This window comes from Mustelus asterias, chromosome 10 (genome assembly GCF_964213995.1).
Source record: "Mustelus asterias chromosome 10, sMusAst1.hap1.1, whole genome shotgun sequence".
NCBI classification, from domain to species: Eukaryota; Metazoa; Chordata; class Chondrichthyes; order Carcharhiniformes; family Triakidae; genus Mustelus; species Mustelus asterias.
In genome coordinates this window covers 123,827,291-123,846,610 of record NC_135810.1, presented here as the reverse complement: position 1 = coordinate 123,846,610, position 19,320 = coordinate 123,827,291, and the positions used below count along the sequence as shown (strand labels likewise).

General features: G+C 48.0%; 1 protein-coding gene and 1 pseudogene across 14 annotated transcripts; one reads left to right on the top strand and one right to left on the bottom strand.

Annotated features, from left to right (window-relative positions):
• Window positions 1-690: 690 nt before the first annotated feature.
• Window positions 691-18,036, top strand: anapc15 (anaphase promoting complex subunit 15). 14 transcript variants are annotated; one of them, XM_078222602.1, is made up of 5 exons: window positions 691-736; window positions 3,731-3,851; window positions 11,460-11,519; window positions 14,842-14,982; window positions 17,106-18,036. In XM_078222602.1, exons 2-5 carry the CDS (start codon window positions 3,732-3,734, stop codon window positions 17,151-17,153), a joined length of 369 nt encoding a protein of 122 aa, XP_078078728.1. In that variant the 5' UTR covers window positions 691-736; window position 3,731; the 3' UTR covers window positions 17,154-18,036. The 14 variants fall into 14 exon arrangements, with proteins under 14 accessions (XP_078078728.1, XP_078078730.1, XP_078078727.1 ...); XM_078222604.1 differs by having other exon boundaries at window positions 724-758; XM_078222601.1 differs by having other exon boundaries at window positions 724-1,039.
• LOC144500111 (large ribosomal subunit protein eL24 pseudogene) lies at window positions 15,270-15,719 on the bottom strand (annotated as a pseudogene).
• Window positions 18,037-19,320: the final 1,284 nt, after the last annotated feature.

Below are 19,320 nucleotides of genomic sequence, written 5' to 3'. Positions count from 1 at the left end.
TGTGTGTACAATTATTGATGTTGTAGCCTGTTTGGTATTTCTTGCTCCCTGGGGTGGCACAGTGGTTGGCACTGCTGCCTCACAGTGCCAGGGACGCAGGTTCAATTCCCGGCTTGGGTCACTGTCTGTGTGGAGTTTGCACGTTCTCCCCGTGTCTGCGTGGGTTTCCTCCGGGTGCTCCGGTTTCCTCCCACAGTCCGAAAGACGTGCTGGTTACGTGCATTGGCCACGCTAAATTCTCCCTCAGTGTACCCGAACAGGCACCGGAGTGTGGCGACTGGGGGGTTTTCTCAGTCACTCCATTGCAGTGTTAATGTCCGCCTACTTGTGACACTAATAAACTTTTGGATGTTGTTCTGGCTGAACCCAGGGTAATGCTGGAGAGTTGGAACCCAAGTGGAGGAGGAGGAAGGGAATGGAGGAGAATGAGGGGTTTGGAGGAGGGATGGGAGAGAGGGAGTTGGAGGAGGGTAAGGTGATGTTGCGGATGGGGAGGGAGTTGGAGATGGGGGAGGGAGTTGTAGGAGGGTCAGGTTGTGTTGGACTGAAGCGCGGGGGGAAGGGGGGTTTGACAGCGTTCCCAGTTTTGGGGCCTCCAGTTTTTGGCTCTGGGTCCAACTCCACCCGGACACTCAGAAACGCCGCTCGCGGATACCGGAAGCGGAACCTTCCTGTCGCTCCGCTGGCGGCAGGGGGAGGGCTTCCGGCGGCGGACCGACTTCCGGCAGCCGCGCAGGTGGGCGGGAAAGCAGCGCGTAGTAATAATGCGGGGAGGGTAGAGTCCTGCCAACGTCCCACCCCACCCTCTCTCCCCCGCCCCCCGCACACACTCCCCCACCCTCTTCCTCCGCACACACTCCCCTCTCCCCCGGACATCTCCCTCACTCAATCCACCCCGTCATAACCGATCCCCCTCTTTTCCCGCCCCCCCTGTGTGTTTTGGCTCCCCCTGGTGGCTGCAGCCACAGCAAACCACGTGATGCAGCCTCCGCCTTGTTGGCCCAGACTCAGGATGTGGAGATGCCGGCGTTGGACTGGGGTAAACACAGTAACAGGTCTCACAACAACAGGTTAAAGCCCAACAGGTTTATTTGGTAGCAAAAGCCACAAGCTTTCAGACTGCTGCTCCTTCGTCAGGTGAGTGGGAGTTCTGTTCACAAACAGGGCATATAAAGACACAAACTCAATTTACAAAATAATGGTTGGAATGCGAGTCTTTACAGCTAATCAAGTCTTAAAGGTACAGACAATGTGAGTGGAGAAAGGGTTAAGCACAGGTTAAAGAGATGTGTATTGTCTCCAGACAGGACAGTTAGTGAGATTTTGCAAGCCCAGGCAAGTCGTGGGGGTTACAGATAGTGTGACATGAACCCAAGATCCCGGTTTAGGCCGTCCTCATGTGTGCGGAACCTGGCTATCAGTTTCTGCTCTGCGTTGTCGTGTGTCGTGAAGGCCGCCTTGGAGAACGCTTACCTGAAGATCAGAGGCCGAATGCAGGTGACTGCTGAAGTGTTCCCCAACAGGAAGAGAACACTCTTGCCTGTGATTGTCGAGCGGTCTTCACGACACATGACAATGTAGAATCGCTGAGCAGAAACTGATAGCCAAGTTCCACACACATGAGGACGGCCTAAACCGGGATCTTGGGTTCATGTCACACTATCTGTAACCCCCACGACTTGCCTGGGCTTGCAAAATCTCACTAACTGTCCCGGCTGGAGACAATACACATCTCTTTAACCTGTGCTTAACGCTCTCTCCACTCACATTGTCTGTACCTTTAAGACTTGATTACCTGTAAAGACTTGCATTCCAACCATTATTTTGTAAATTGAGTTTGTGTCTTTATATGCCCTGTTTGTGGACAGAACTCCCACTTACCTGATGAAGGAGCAGCGCTCCGAAAGCTAGTGGTTTGTGCTACCAAATGACGATTGGCTGTCAGACAGAAGGCAGAGAGTTGGGATAAAAGGTTCTTTCTCAGAATGGCAACCGGTGACGAGTGGTGTCCCGCAGGGTTCAGTGTTGGGGCCACAGCTGTTCTCTTTATATATTAACGATCTAGATGACGGGACTGGGGGCATTCTGGCCAAGTTTGCCGATGATACAAAGATAGGTGGAGGGGCAGGTAGTATTGAGGAGGTGGGGAGGCTGCAGAAAGATTTAGACAGTTTAGGAGAGTGGTCCAAGAAGTGGCTGATGAAATTCAACGTGGGCAAGTGCGAGGTCGTGCACTTTGGAAAAAAGAATAGAGGCATGGACTATTTTCTAAACGGTGACAAAATTCATAATGCTAAAGTGCAAAGGGACTTGGGAGTCCTAGTCCAGGATTCTCTAAAGGTAAACTTGCAGGTTGAGTCCGTAATTAAGAAAGCAAATGTAATGTTGTCATTTATCTCAAGAGGCTTGGAATACAAAAGCAGGGATGTACTTCTGAGGCTTTATAAAGCACTGGTTAGGCCCCATTTGGAGTACTGTGAGCAATTTTGGGCCCCACACCTCAGGAAGGACATACTGGCACTGGAGCGGGTCCAGCGGAGATTCACATGGATGATCCCAGGAATGGTAGGCCTGACATACGATGAACGTCTGAGGATCGTGGGATTATATTCATTGGAGTTTAGGAGGTTGAGGGGAGATCTGATAGAGACTTACAAGATAATGAACGGCTTAGATAGGATGGACGTAGGGAAGTTGTTTCCATTAGCAGGGGAGACTAGGACACGGGGGCACAGCCTTAGAATAAAAGGGAGTCACTTTAGAACAGAGATGAGGAGAAATTTCTTCAGCCAGAGAGTGGTGGGTCTGTGGAATTCATTGCCACAGAGGGCTGTGGAGGCCGAGACGTTGAGCGTCTTCAAGACAGAAATTGATAAATTCTTGATTTCTCGAGGAATTAAGGGCTATGGGGAGAGAGCGGGTAAATGGAGTTGAAATCAACCATGATTGAATGGTGGAGTGGACTCGATGGGCCGAATGGCCTTACTTCCGCTCCTATGTCTTATGGTCTTAAACCTGTTGGACTTTAACCTGGTGTTGTGAGACTTCTTACCAGACTTGAGGGGCAGAATGGCCTCCTGTGTTACATGAAGAGCCCGGGTAGCCATGCTGATCACAGTGTCAGGGAGTCAGGCTCAATTGCTGGCTTGGGGTGACAGAAGTTTGCACGTTCTCCCCGTGTCTGCGTGGGTTACCTACGAGTGTTCCGGTTTCCTCCCACAGTCCAAAGATGTGCAGATTAGGTGGATTGGCCATGCTAAATTGGCCCTTAGTGAAAGGGGGATTAGCAAGGTAAATACGTGGGGTTATCGGGATAGGGCCTGGGTGATATTGTTGGAGCATGGTTGATGGGCCAAATGGCCTCCTGCACTGTAGGGATTTTATGATTTATGATTATTTCTGCTGCAAAACCCGTGGGAAGGAACGCAGGAACTGGAGGAGGCCATTTAGCCTGTTCCCCCAGACTGTGTTCCCATATCCCTGAAAATCATTGGTTCATAAAAATCTATCGCTCGTGCTCGGATAGCTGATGTTCTGACATGACTGCATTAAGACTGGTTATTGGAATGAGCAAATTGAGTCCATGATGATGCAGAGCCCTTGAGGGAGCAACATAAAAATGTGCAAAGCTCACACATCTGCAGTGCTGGTCACTGTCCAAACAGAGAGAAGTCCAGAAAAGGCTCACTTTTCTCAGTTCCTAACTGAAATTTATTTTCTGTCTTTTGAGGATGTCAACACTTTTTCCCTCACTCTTTCCCCGAGTGACAGAGTCGCTGTGGTTTAACCTGGATCGACCATGTGTGGATGAAAATGAACTTCAACAACAAGAGAACCAGCATCAGGCTTGGGTCAGTGTCAGTATGGTTTTTTTTATAATTCGTTCATGGGATGTGGGAGTCGCTGGTTAGGCCAGTACCTATTGTCCATCCGAAATGAGCAGGCAGTGGTGGTGAGTCACTTTCTTGAACAGTCCGTGTGGTGTAGGTACACCCACAGTGCTGTTAGGGAAGGAGTTCTAGGATTTTGACCCAGTGAGTGAAGGAACGGCGATATATTTCCAAGTCAGGATGGTGAGTGGCTTGGAGAGGAACCTCCAGGTGGTGGTTTTCCCAGGTATCTTCTGCTCGTGATAAAAACAAATTACTGCGGATGCTGGAATCTGAAACCAAAAGAGAATACGCTGGAAAATCTCAGCAGGTCTGGCAGCATCTGTAAGGAGAGAAAAGAGCTGATGTTTTGAGTCCAGACGACCCTTTGTCAAAGCTAAAAAGCACAGAAAGTGGGAGATATTTATACTGCAGGATGAGGGAATGAAAGATGAGTCATAGCCACAGAAACCAGGGGAGAAGACTGCGAATAGCTGTCCACAGAGAGAATAAGGGTGTGAATGGCCAAATGGCAGAGAAGGTTCTCTGCCGTTTGGCCATTCTCACTTGTCCATCTCGATGGAAGTGGTCATGGGCTTGGAAGGTCCTGTCGAAGGAGCCTTGGTGCGTTGCTGCAGTGCATCTGGTCGATGATACACATGGCTGCCACTATGTTTTGGTGGTGGAAGGAGTGAATGTTGGTGGATGGGATGCCAATCAAACAGGCTGATTGTCCTGGATAGTGTGAAACTGATTGAGCATTGTTTTAGCTGCACTCATCCAGGTGAGTGGAGAGTATTTTGTCACAATTATTATGGCACTGAAGAAGGCCATAATTCTTTGAGAACATTACATGTGCAGTGGACAAAGGGGAACCTGTGGATGTGGTGGATCTGGATGTCCAGAAGGCATTTGACAAGGTGCCGCACCAAAGAATGCTACATAAGATAAAGTGCACAGTGTAAGGGGATTGGTTAACTAACAGAATTAGCATGGATAGAGGATTGGTTAACTAACAGAAAGCAAAGAGTGGGGGTAAATGGGTGTTTTTCTGGTTGGCGATCAGTGACTAAGGGTGTGCCTCAGGGATAGAAACATAGAAAACTACAGCACAAAACAGGCCCTTCGGCCCCACAAGTTGTGCCGAACATATCCCTACCTTTTAGGTCTATCTATAACTCTCCATCCTATTAAGTCCCATGTACTCATCCAGGAGTCTCTTAAAAGACCCTATTGAGTTTGCCTCCACCACCACTGACAGCAGCCGCTTCCACTCACCCACCACCCTCTGTGTGAAAAACTTCTCCCTAACATTTCCCCCGTACCTACACCCCAGCACCTTAAACCTGTGTCCTCTTGTAGCAGCCATTTCCACCCTGGGAAAAAGCCTCTGAGAGTCCACCCGATCTATGCCTCTCAACATCTTATACACCTCTATTAGGTCTCCTCTCATCCTGCGTCTCTCCAAGGAGAAAAGACCGAGCTCCCACAGCCTATCCTCATAAGGCATGCCACAATCCAGGATCAGTGTTGGGACTGCAATTGTTTACGATTTACATAGATGATTTGGAGTTGGGGACCAAGTGTAGTGTGTCAAAATTCGCAGATGACACTAAGATGGGTGGAAGAGCAAAGTGTGCAGAGGATGCTGAAAGTCTGAAAAGGGATATAGATAATCTGAGTGGGCGAGGGTCTGGCAGATGGAGTACAATGTTGGTAAATGTGAGGTTATCCATTTTGTAGGAATAACAGCAAAATGGACTTTTATTTAAGTGGTAAAAAATTGCAGCATGTTGCTGTGCAGAGGGACCTGGGTGTCCTTGTGCAGGAATCTCAAGGAGTTGGTTTGCAGGTGCAGCAGGTAATTAAGAAGGCAAATGGAAATTTGTCCTTCATTGCTAGAGGGATGGAGTTTAAAAACAGCGAGATTATGTTGCAGCTGTATAAGGTGCTGGTGAGGCCACACCTGGAGTACTGTGTACAGTTTTGGTCTCCTTACTTGAGAAAGGATATACTGGCATTGGAGGGGGTACAGAGGAGATTCACTAGGTTGATTCCGGAGTTGAGAGGGTTGGCTTATGAGGAGAGACTGAATAGACTGGGGCTATACTCATTGGAATTCAGAAGAATGAGGGGAGATGTTATAGAAATAGATAAGATAGAAGCAGGGAAGTTGTTTCCACTGGCAGGTGAAACTCGAACGGGGGGGGCATAGCCTTAAAATAAGGGGGGGCAGATTTAGGACTGAGTTGAGGAGGAACTCCTTCACACAAAGGGTTGTGAATCTGTGGAATTCCCTGCCCAGTGAAGCAGTTGAGGCTACCTCGTTGAATGTTTTTTAGGGAAGGATAGAACAAAGAACAATACAGCACAGGAACAGGCCCTTTGGCCCTCCAAGCCCGCGCCGCTCCCCGGTCCAGGATTGAATCCTGAATCCAGGATCCCCGCCCAATTTTCCAGCCTATCTACATACCAATATCCTATCCACCGAGCTGTCCCTCACAGCTACGATGCTTTGTTCATCACAACCTATTAACTCACCCCCACCCCCCATTCCAGACCATGTGATCTCCAGGGAGAGGCGAAAACCCAGAGTGAAAACCCCAGGGCCAATATGGGGGAAAAAAAATCTGGGAAATTCCTCTCCGACCCCCTGAGGCGATCGAAACGAGTCCAGGAGATCACACTGGCCCTGATCGGAAAATGCTTCCCAACCCTAGTCATTTCCACTTCCACGAACACCATATGAATTCCCTGCCCCCGAGACAGGTTCCCAACTATCCGCAGTCTCGCTCTGTACTGGCACCAGCAAGATGATCATAGAATGAAGCCTTGAAACGAGAAACAAGGAACAATTAGCCCGCGCCGCTCCCTGGTCCAAACTAGACCACTCTTTTGTATCCCTCCATTCCCACTCCGTTCATATAGCTGTCTAGATAAGTCTTAAACGTTCCCAGTGTGTCCGCCTCCACCACCTTGCCTGGCAACACATTCCAGGCCCCCACGACCCTCTGTGTAAAATATGTCCTTCTGATATCTGTGTTAAACCTCCCCCCCTTCACCTTGAACCTATGACCCCTCGTGAACGTCACCACCGACCCGGGGAAAAGCTTCCCACCGTTCACCCTATCTATGCCTTTCATAATTTTATACACCTCTATTAAGTCTCCCCTCATCCTCCGTCTTTCCAAGGAGAACAACCCCAGTTTCCCCAATCTCTCCTCATAACCAAGCCCCTCCATACCAGGCAACATCCTGGTAAACCTCCTCTGTACTCTCTCCAAAGCCTCCACGTCCTTCTGGTAGTGTGGCGACCAGAACTGGACGCAGTATTCCAAATGCGGCCGAACCAATGTTCTATACATCTGCAACATCAGACCCCAACTCTTATACTCTATGCCCCGTCCTATAAAGGCAAGCATGCCATATGCCTTCTTCACCACCTTCTCCACCTGTGACGTCACCTTCAAAGATCTGTGGACTTGCACACCCAGGTCCCTCTGCGTCTCTACACCCTTTATGGTTCTTCCATTTATCGTGTAGCTCCTCCCTACATTATTCCCACCAAAATGCATCACTTCGCATTTATCAGGATTGAACTCCATCTGCCATTTCCTTGCCCAAATTTCCAGCCTATCTATATCCTTCTGTAGCCTCTGACAATGTTCCTCACTATCTGCAAGTCCTGCCAGTTTTGTGTCGTCTGCAAACTTACTGATCACCCCAGTTACTCCTTTTTCCAGATCATTTATATAAATCACAAACAGCAGAGGTCCCAATACAGAGCCCTGCGGTACACCACTAGTCACAGGCCTCCAGCCGGAAAAAGACCCTTCCACTACCACCCTCTGCCTTCTATGACCAAGCCAGTTCTCCACCCATCTAGCCACCTCCCCCTTTATCCCATGGGTTCCAACCTTTTTCACTAGCCTACCATGAGGGACTTTGTCAAACGCTTTACTAAAGTCCATATAGACAACATCCACGGCCCTTCCTTCGTCAACCATTTTGGTCACTTGTTCAAAAAACACCACCAGGTTAGTGAGGCATGACCTCCCTCTCACAAAACCATGCTGACTATCGTTAATGAGTTTATTCCTTTCTAAATGCGCATACATCCTATCTCTAAGAATCTTCTCCAACAACTTCCCCACCACGGACGTCAAGCTCACCGGCCTATAATTACCCGGGTTATCCTTCCTACCCTTCTTAAATAACGGGACCACATTGGCTATCCTCCAATCCTCTGGGACCTCACCTGCGTCCAGTGACGAGACAAAGATTTGCGTCAGAGGCCCAACAATTACACCTCTCGTCTCCCTGAGCAGCCTTGGATAGATTCCATCAGGCCCTGGGGATTTGTCAGTCTTTATATTCTCTAACAAACCTAACACTTCCTCCTTTGTAATGGAGATTTTCTCCAACGGTTCAACACTCCCCTCCGAGACACTCCCAGTCAACACATCCCTCTCCTTTGTGAATACCGACGCAAAGTATTCATTTAGGATCTCCCCTACTTCTTTGGGCTCCAAGCATAAGTCCCCACTTTTGTCCCTGAGAGGTCCGATTTTTTCCCTAACAACCCTTTTGTTCCTAACGTATGAATAAAATGCCTTGGGATTCTCCTTAATCCTGTCTGCCAAGAACATTTCGTGACCCCTTTTTGCTCTTCTAATTCCCCATTTGAGTACTTTCCTACTTTCATTGTACTCCTCCAGAGCTCCCTCTGTTTTTAGCTGCTTGGACCTAACATACGCCTCTCTTTTCTTTTTGACCAGTCCCTCAATTTCCCTGGTTATCCACGGTTCTCTAATCCTACCCTTGCTATCCTTCTTTTTTACAGGCACATGCTTGTCCTGTAGCCCTAACAACCGTTCCTTAAAAGACTGCCACATACCAGATGTGGATTTACCCTCAAACAGCCTCTCCCAATCAAGAGCTGCCAATTTCTGCCTGATCCCAATAAAGTTAGCCTTCCCCCAATCCAACACCTTACCCTTGGGACACCACTCATCCTTTTCCATCACTATCCTAAAGCTAACAGAATTGTGGTCACTATTTGCCACATGTTCCCCAACCAAAACTTTGAAGACCTGACCGGGCTCATTCCCCAGTACCAGGTCCAGTATAGCCCCCTCTCTAGTCGGGCTGTCCACATATTGTTCCAACGAACCCTCCTGTACACATTTTACAAATTCCTCCCCATCCAGAGTCCCTGCCCTCAGCGATTTCCAGTCTATACCAGGGAAATTGAAGTCTCCCACTACAACAACCCTATATTTCCTGCACCTATCCAGTATCTCCTGACATATCCATTCTTCCACTTCCCTTGGGCTGTTGGGGGGCCTGTAGTACACCCCCAACATAGATAAATTTTTGAACAGTAAAGGAATTAAGGGTTATGGTGAGTGGGTGGGTAAGTGGAGCCGAGTCCACAAAAAGATCAGCCATGATCTTAATGAATGGCGGAGCAGGCTCGAGGGGCCAGATGGCCTACTCCTGCTCCTAGTTCTTATTTGGCCCATCGAATCTATCCAATCAGTCCCATTCCCGCACGTTATCCCTGTGGCTCTGCAAGTTTATTTCCCTCAACTGTGCATCCAATTTCCATTTAAGATCATGCATCATCTCCGCTTCCACCCCCCTTGTGGGCAGGTGTGAAGTTTGAAAACGCAGTTTTATGCAAAAAACATAGAAATTTGGAACTCCAGCAAATGACAGTTGATGCTTTATTAATTCTTCATCCTAAATCTGACAGTTTTTAAAAATTAACAGGTATTAAGGGATAATGGGACAAACAGGACAAAAGTGGGGATATGAAGCTGTTTTGTTAATCAGCCATGATCTCCACTGAACAGTAGAGACCTCCTCCCTCTCCCACGTTCTTATGTCTTTTGCATCCCCGATTTTCATTGTTCCACTATTGACAGCTGCACCTTCAGTTTCCTGAGCCCCAAAGATCTGGAATTCCTTCCCTCAACCTCTCTACCGCTCCTCCTTTAAGAAACTCCTTTGAATTTTACCTCCTGATTTGTGCTTTGTGGATGGTGGACAGGCTTTGGGGAGTCGGGAGGTGAATTACTAACTGCTGAAGTTCTAGCCTCTGACTCGCTCTGGCAGTCACGGTATTTATCTGGCTGATCCAGTTCAGTTTCTGGTCAATGGTAAGCCCCAGAATGTTGATAATGGGGGATTCAGCGATAAACGTCACGAGGAGATGGTTAGATTTTCTTTTGTTGGAGAGGGTCATTGCCAGCTACTAGTTGTTGTCCATGTTGTGTATCTACATGTGCATGTCGGTGTGGGGCGGAGGTGAACAGAGCAGGAAAGACCCACGTGTGAAAAGACCGACTTCTGGCACGAGGGGTGAAAGTTAAAGAGAGAATTCCCTTAATTATCTAAAATATGAAATGACAGACAGTTAATTCAAACATCACGATATATAAGTGAGGTATTGAAGCAGACAAGGAAAACACAAATTTGTGACAAGTAAATTTAAGGTTTTCGGAGAAATTATGTTACTTGGATTATTTGTATTAATGACAAACTTTGGTGCACAGGGTACAATTTTAAAGTTAGGAAATGATATGTAACTTGGAACGAGAGTGAACCGTGGGATGGATAGTGTCGAAGTTCAAAAAGACATGGACAAATTGGTGGGATGGGCTGTGAGGTGGTTCAGAGAAATGTGAAATGATTCATTTTGGTGGGAGGAGCACAGAGAGACAGCATCAAATAAAGAGTACAATTCTTAAGGGGACAGGAGCCTAGGCATATATGTGCATGAGTCATTGAAAGTGGTAGGACCAGATGAGAGAGCAGTTAATAAAACATCCCTGGGCTTTATTACTTATTAATAGAAGCACAGTGTATGTGTACAAGGAGTTTATGCCGAACTTTGGCCTCAGTCGGAGTATTGTGTTCAGTTCTGGGCCATGCTTTCGGAAGGGTGCGAAGGCATGAGAGTGCCAACAAGATTCACAAGAATAGTTCCAGGGATGAGGAACTTCAGTTGTGAAGTTAGATTGGAGAAGTTTGGGACTGTTTTTCTTGGAGAAGAGAAGTTTGAGAGGAGATTTGATAGTCAAAGTCAAGAGGGTCGGAGCAGAGCAGCTGGGGAGAAATGGCTCCCACTTGTGAAAGGATCAGGAATGAGATGGCCCAGATTTAGAGTAATTCACAAAAGAAGCAAAAGCGACATGAGTAAAAGTTTCCTCACACAACGAATAGTTAGGGTTTGGAATGCACTGCCTGAGTGTGGTGGAGGCAGGTTCAGTTGAGGCTTTCAAAAGGTATTAAACTGTGATCTGAAAAGGAAGAATGTGGAGGGTTACCCGGAGAAGAAGGGAGAATGGCACTGGGTGAAATGCTCATGCCAAGCTGGTCTTGACACGATGGGCCAAATGGCCTCCCACACTGTCACCTTTCCTGGATTCTAACAGTCGGAGAGATTGAGGTCAGATGTTTGGGGAGCTCAGGATGTGTTGTTAATGGGGCTGGGTGAGCTCCATTTATGGAATGTATGTTTTCTGGGCTGTGAGATTATGATTTTATTTCTTTCTCTCTCCCTCCCTGCTGTTCTGTGTGCAGCTGCAGAGTATTGCTGAGAAGAACAATACTTTAGTCCCGATTGGAAAGCCAGCCTCGGAGGTGAGTGTCTGACTGGACCCTGGATCTCTGTAACACGCACTGCTGTTAGAGTCAGTGAGATCTTTTTGTGTAACGAGTTTGGGGAGGTACTGGTTACAAAGGGAGCAGAGACCCAGGGGAAAGGAGTTGGTCATTTCGGAATGATTCGAGGAATTTCTTTCCTGCTAAATGTTGTGAATTTTGGAATTCTGTATCCCAGAGGATTGTGGATGTTGAATATATCCAACACTGAGCAAATACAGCAATCGATAGATTTTGGACTTCATAGAATCATAGAAATCCTACAGTGCAGAAAGAGGCCATTTGGCCCATCGAGTCTGCACCGACCACAATCCCACCCAGGCCCTACCCCCATATCTACCCACTAATCCCTCTAACCTACGCATCTCAGGACACTAAGGGCAATTTTTTTACCACGGCCAATCAACCTAACCGGCACATCTTTGGACTGTGGGAGGAAACCGGAGCACCCGGAGGAAACCCACGCAGACACGAGGAGAATGTGCAAACTCCACGCAGACAGTGACCCAAGTTGGGAATCGGACCCAGGTCCCTGGAGCTGTGAAGCAGCAGTGCTAACCACTGGGCTACCGGGCCGCCCACTTGAGGGAATTAAGCAACATGGGAAGCGGGCCGAAAGTGGAGTTGAGGTCAGCCGTGATCTTAGCGAATAGTGAATTTGGCGGCACAGTGGTTAGCACTGCTGCTTCGTAGCTCCAGGGACCGGGTTCGATTCCCGGCTTGGGTCACTGTCTGTGTGGAGTCTGCACGTTCTCCCCGTGTCTGCGTGGGTTTCCTCCGGGTGCTCCGGTTTCCTCCCACACTCCACAAGACATATAGGTTAGGTGCATTGACCATGCTAAATTCTCTCTCGGTGTTACCCGAACAGGCACCGGAGTGTGGTGACTTGGGGATTTTCACAGTAATTTCATTGCAGTGTTAATGTAAGCCTACTTGTGACACTAATAAATAAACTTTAAACAAATCCAAGGAGTTTAGTGACCACCTCCTGCTGTATATTATAAATGGGTTGTGTTACTTGTGGGAGGGAGTTTTTTTAACTTTCACATGCTGTGGGTGTCATTGGAAAGGCCTAACATTTGTTGCCTATCTCTAATTGCCCTGGAACTGAGTAGCTCGCTCAGCCATTTCAGAGAGCAGTGGGTCTGGAGTCACATGTAGGCCAGACCAGGTAAGGATGGCAGATTTCCTTCCCGAAAAGCCATTAGTGAACCAGATGGGTTTTTACAATGTTTTCAGCATTATTGAGAGTACTTTTTCAATTCCAGATTTATTAATTGAATTTAAGAACAAAAACAAAGAACAACACAGCACAGGAACAGGCCCTTCGGCCCTCCAAGCCCGCGCCGCTCCCCGGTCCAGGATTGAATCCTGAATCCAGGATCCCCGCCCAATTTTCCAGCCTATCTACATCCTAATATCCTATCCACCGAGCTGTCCCTCACAGCTACGATGCTTTGTTCATCACAACCTATTAACTCACCCCCACCCCCCCCATTCCAGACCATGTGATCTCCAGGGAGAGGCGAAAACCCAGAGTGAAAACCCCAGGGCCAATATGGGGAAAAAAAAATCTGGGAAATTCCTCTCCGACCCCCTGTGGCGATCGAAACGAGTCCAGGAGATCACACTGGCCCTGATCAGAAAATGCTTCCCAACCCTATTCATTTCCACTTTAAGTTCCACAAACTGCTGTGGTGGGATTTGAACACATGTCCCCAGAGCATTAACCTGAGCCGCTGGATGGCTAGTCCAGTGACATGACCACTGCACCACCATCTCCAATGTTATTGGTCCCAGTTGGGCCTCCCCTGTTTGGTGCTGGTGTTCAAGCAGGGAACCAAAGTTGCTGTGGCAACACACACATTGTAGTCTGGAGCTCTGGATGGTGATGGTAGAGGCTCCAACATTCATCCCATCACACGGCTGAGGAGGAATCTCTCCCACTCTTACCACCCGCCATTGCTGCATTTTGGAAGGACGTACAGGCTGAAAATCAACCTGTTTGGTCACATTATGAACACCCCTTCCTTGGCCATTAAGTCCTGGACTGGGACTTGAACTTTTGGGACTGAACTTTTGGATCAGAGGCAGGGACACTACCCACTGATCAACAAGACCTGCCACAGAGTTCCACTGAGTTCCAGCAATGCCTTTAATCAGAGGAGAATCTTAGAGAAACAATTCTCTGTCTGTGAAGTTTCAGTGGTAATTGAATCAAACTTATTCAAGGAGCGTACTGATTTTCTTGAACATTGCTGGCTAGGTCAGCATTTATTTCCCGTCCGTACCGGCAGGATGTTGAGGCATTGGAAAGGGTGCAGAAGAGATTTACCAGGATGTTGCCTGGTTTGGAGGATATGGACAATGAAGAAAGGTTGAACAAACTTGGATTGTTTTCATTGGCGCGTCAGAGGATGGGGGGGGGGGAACCTGATAGAGGTTTACAAGATTATGACAAGCTTGGGTAGAGTGGATAGTCAGAGTCTTTTTCCGCAGGGTTGAATGGTTAATTACTCGGGGGCATAGGTTGAGAATGAGAGGGGAAAAGTTTAAAAGAGATGTAAGGGGCACGTTTTTCACACACACGGGATGGTGACTGCCTGGAACACACTGCCGGAGGAGGGGGAGGAAGCAGATTCTGTAACAACGTTCAAGAGGCATCTGGATAGATCCATGAATAGGCAGGGAATAGAGGGATCTGGACAATGTAGAGGCAAGGAAATATTAGATTAGAGAGGCATCTGTGTTGGCACAGGTTTAGTGGACCGAAGGGCCTGTTCCTGTGCTGTACTGTTCTTTGTTCTAATTACCCTGAAGAAGGTGGTGGTGAGCCGCCTTCTTGAGCTGCCGTCCCTGAGCTGTAGGTAAACCCACAGTGCTGATACGGAGAGAGTTCCAGGATTTTAACCTAGCGACAGTGAAGGAACGGCGATATATCTGCAAGTCAGGATGGTGAGTGACTCGGTGGGGAACCTCCAGGTGGTGGTGTTCCCATGTGTCTGCTGTCCTTGTCCCTCTGGGTGACAAAACTGAAAATTTCAAGTCTGAGATTGCTCGATTTTTATAAGAGAAGGAAATTAAGAGCGAAGGTGGATAAATGCAGCAGTTAAAATGTAGATCAGCTGTGATTTAATTGAACGTTGGAACAGGCTTGAGGGCTCAAATGGCCTCCTTGTGTTCATATCTGAAGCGTTTTTGGGTATTTACAGGGTTATGTATAAATCTTGAATGTGTCGAGTGAAATGATGCGATGTAATCAGGTCTCTTTTGTTTAATGGTGTGTTGGGGTTGCTCACAGCAGAACTATGATGATGAGGAAGAGGAGGATGATGAAGATGATGAGGACAGCGAAGAAGACTCTGAGGAAGATGAGGACATGCAGGACATGGACGAGATGAATGATTACAATGAGTCACCCGATGATGGGGAGATAAATGAGGTGAGTGCAATAACGGCTGGGGATAACTGGAGCACAATGGGGTGGGATTGCCATCTTCTCCTTTTAGAGTCGCTCGTACCCTGCTGGAGAAATTATCTATCGACAAGGCTGCAGCATTAAGTTTGTCACCAGTGAGTCAACTGATAAATTGGGTAGGCAATGAGGTTGGCAGAGAGGCAGAAAGAGGTTTGGCAAGTGAGAGGTTTGGAGAGATCTGGGGGAGAGTATTTTGTTTTTAAATCACTAAATTTTATTCAGGTTTTATTTAAGTCAACAATTAATGGTATTTAGCGTTTTCCACCCACAAGTGGAGCCTGAGAATTCATTAACTTAGCAAACTGCTGTTTGGCTGCTGCCTTCTGAGCAGCCTTAGCTGTGGCTGCACTGACTTTCATTGTGGCAGCTTTAGCCTTCTTGGCAACCCTGAGTGCTTATTCACATTGAGGTTTCTGATTCCTCTTCGCCGTAACCTCAGCAAGAGAGGCACCGGTAATAGCCCATTGGAACTTCACTGATCAAGGAGAGCGCTGTTCGTGAGCCTCTTCAGATTGCCCTTTTTAGTGCTTGACCCTGTACAAGACAGCCCAGTCGATCGAGCAAGGGTCTCTCTTGGAGAGGAAGGCTGACTCACATTTTGAGTTCAGAAACTGGAAAACCTTTCCATAAATTCTGGCATAGTGCTTCCCGTGAGCTGGATATATGTTATACCCAGGGAAGCTGCACGGTCTAACTTTCATTCCAAAAGCAAAGATTGGGTAGGGAGGGGAGAGATTTAGAAAGGGAATTCCAGAGTTTGGTGCTCAGGCAGTTAAAGGCTTGGCCACGAATGGTGGAGTGAAATAAAACGGGCCATTAACCACCTGAACATTTTGTTCTCGTGTGGATCAAAATGTGGAAAAGGATGGATGGATGATCAAGCCCATTGTTGAGAAGTAGATGGATAGAGATAAGATCCAGATCAGCTGTGATCTGATTGAAAGAAAGAAGGAACAGGAGACTGAATGATCTTCTCCTGTTCCCACGTAGAAGTGCTTTCAGAGTCAGTGTAAATGGGGTGGCATGGTGGCACAATGGTTAGCACTGCTGCCTCGCGGTGCCAGGGACCCAGGTTCGATTTCTGACTTGGGTTTGCACGTTCTCCCTGTGTCTGCGCGCGTGTTTCTGCCAGGTGCTTCAGTTTGCTCCCGCAGTCCAAAGATGTGCAGGTCAGGTGCATTGGCCATGCCAAATTCTCCCTCGGTGTACCTGAACAGATGCCGGAGTGTGGCGACTGGGGGAATCTTCACAGTAACTTCATTGCAGTGTTAACGTAAGCCTACTTGTGACACTCATAAATAAAATGAATGAGAGAGTTTCTCTGTTAAACCTGCAATTGTCTGAGTGGAATTGAAACTACCATTTCAAAATAAGATTTGCAGTACAGTCAAGCTTTTTATTATTCGTTGGTGGGATGTGGGCATTGCTGACAAGGCCAGCATTTGTTGCCCGTCCCTAATTGCCCTTGAGAAGGTGGTGGTGAGCTATGTTCTTGATCCGCTGCAGTCCATAGGGTGTAGGCACACCCACAGCACTGTGAGGGAGGAAGTTCCAGGATTTTGACCCAGTGACAGTGAAGGAACAGTGATAAATTTCCAAGTCAGGATGATGAGTGACTTGAAGGGGAACCTCCAGGTGGTGGTGTTCCCAGGTGCCCTTGTCCTTCACCATGCTGCACAGTGGTTAGCACTGCTGCCTCACAGCGCCAGGGACCTGGGTTTGATTCCGGCCTTGGGTCACTGTCTGTGTGGAGTTTGCACATTCTCCCCGTGTCTGTGTGTGTTTCCTCCCATACTCCAAAGATGTGCGAGTTAGGTGCATTGGCTATGCTAGATTAACCCTGGTATCAGGGGGACTAGCTAGGGTAAAGAGATGGGGTTGAGGGGTGTGGGGTTGTGTTTGGTGCAGACTTGATGGGCCAAATGGCCTCTTTCTGCGCTGTAGGGATTCTGTGATTCGAGATGAGAGAGGTCCCGGTTTGGAAGATGCTGTTGAAGGAGACTTGGAGAGTTGCTGAAGTGCAGAGTCTTTATAAATTCTTATCTTAGGATATGACAGTAAATCTTTGAACCTCTTGTTCCCTGTAGATCGACATGGAGGGTGCAGAGCAGGATCAAGACCAGTGGATGATCTAACGGGCCCAAGAATCTGTCCGTCTTCAGATCCAGGGATGGTGTGGAATTTTACTCTGCATCATTGAATTTGGGATCGAGACACACCTGTGGCAAGCGATGGGTCTGACTCGGAAGCCCCCACCCCCTGCCCTGCCCCAACCCCACACACCAGCTTCCTTTGTGTGCACAGTGAGTGAGATCCGAACTCAGAATGGGTGACAAACTGTCTTTCACACTGGAATAAGAAGAGGCGATTCAGCCCCTCGAGACTGTGACACCATTCAATTAGGTCATGGCTGATTTGCATGATTTTGAGATTTTCGATTTAGCCACTCCCTCCACAACCTCAGCAACCTTTTCTGGGACAGAAAGTTCCAGATTTCTACAGCAGTGTTGGCGAAGCAGCATTGTGTTGTCACGTCACTGTGTGGTGGAATGTCCTGTCTTATAGTTTATAGATTTGAGGACTATTTTGAGCCTGCAGAGTACGGCGGTGAGTTTCCGACCTTGGCTTTGCAGATAGGTGGAAGGCCAAGCGTACATTTTGTAGGAGATAGAATGGATGGGCCATTCGGCCCAACTGGACCATGCTGGTGTTTATCTCCACAAGAGCCTCCTCCCACCCCCTTTTCATGTCACCCGATCAGCATGTCCTTCTAGTCCTTGCTCTCTGCTGAGTCAATCTAGCTCCCCCTCAATGCATCTCTGTCCTTCACCTCAACCATGCCCTGTCTTAGCGAGTATCACATTCTGAACTGCGAATAGATCCTCCTCTTCGTCAAACGAGAGTCCTGAACCGAGCTTCACGCTCCAAGCTACAGTGTTGTATTTTCTACCTCTCCTGTACTATTGGCTGGGAAGATTTCTGGTGAACTGTAAATAAAATGTTTTCATTTAAGGTCCAGTCCAATGTTGTCCTGTTGTGTATATTTTATATTTATCCATATAAATTATTGGTATCAATCACTCCCAGGGCACAAATGGCACACGTTAGCAACAGAGTAAAGCTCCCTCTACACTGTCCCCATCAAACACTCCCAGGACAGCTACAGCACGGGGTTAGATACAGAGTAAAGCTCCCTCGACACTGTCCCCATCAAACACTGTAAGAAGTCTCACAACACCAGGTTAAAGTCCAACAGGTTTATTTGGTAGCAAAAGACACTAGCTTTCGGAGTGCTGCTCCTTCATCAGGTGAGTGGGAGTTCTGTTCACAAACAGGGCATATAAAGACAAACTCAATTTACAAAATAATGGTTGGAATGCAAGTCTTTACAGGTAATCAAGTCTTATAGGTACAGACAATGTGAGTGGAGAAGGATTAAGCACAGGTTAAAGAGGTGTGTATTGTCTCGCCGGGACAGTTAGTCAGATTTTTCAAGCCCAGGCAAGTCATGGGGGCTACAGATAGTGTGACATGAACCCAAGATCCCGGTTGAGGCCGTCCTCATATGTGCGGAACATGGCTATCAGTTTCTGCTCAGCGATTCTGCGTTGTCGTGTGTCGTGAAGGCCACCCTGGACATCTCGCCAAGGCCATCCCCACACCCCCATTTCTTGCCTTCAAACAACCGCACAACCTCAAACAGACCATTGTCCGCAGCAAACTACCCAGCCTTCAGGAGAACAGTGACCACGACACCACACAACCCTGCCACAGCAACCTCTGCAAGACGTGCCGGATCATCGATACGGATGCCATCATCTCACGTGAGAATACCATTCACCAGGTACACAGTACATATTCTTGCAACTCGGCCAACGCTATCTACCTGATATGCTGCAGGAAAGGATGTCCCGAGGCATGGTACATTGGGGAGACCATGCAGATGCTATGACAACGGATGAATGAACACCACTCGACAATCACCAGGCAAGAGTGTTCTCTTCCTGTTGGGGAACGCTTCAGCGGTCACGAGCATTCAGCCTCTGATTCTCGGGTAAGTGTTCTCCAAGGCAGCCTTCACAACACACGACAACGCAGAGTCGCTGAGCAGAAACTGATAGCCAAGTTCCGCACACATGACGGCCTCAACCGGGATCTTGTGTTCATGTCACACTATCTGTAACCCCCACGACTTGCCTGGGCTTGCAAAATCTCACTAACTGTCCCGGCTGGAGACAATACACATCCCTTTAACCGGTGCTTAACGCTCTCTCCACTCACATTGTCTGTACCTTTAAGACT

Coding starts and splice junctions, on each gene's coding strand:
- anapc15 (XM_078222597.1), top strand. CDS start 3,230: ATGTGCAGATTAGGTGGATTGGCCATGCTAAATTGGCCCTTAGTGAAA. Junction 11,520..14,841: donor TTGGAAAGCCAGCCTCGGAG/GTGAGTGTCTGA, acceptor GGTTGCTCACAG/CAGAACTATGATGATGAGGA. Junction 14,983..17,105: donor ATGATGGGGAGATAAATGAG/GTGAGTGCAATA, acceptor TGTTCCCTGTAG/ATCGACATGGAGGGTGCAGA.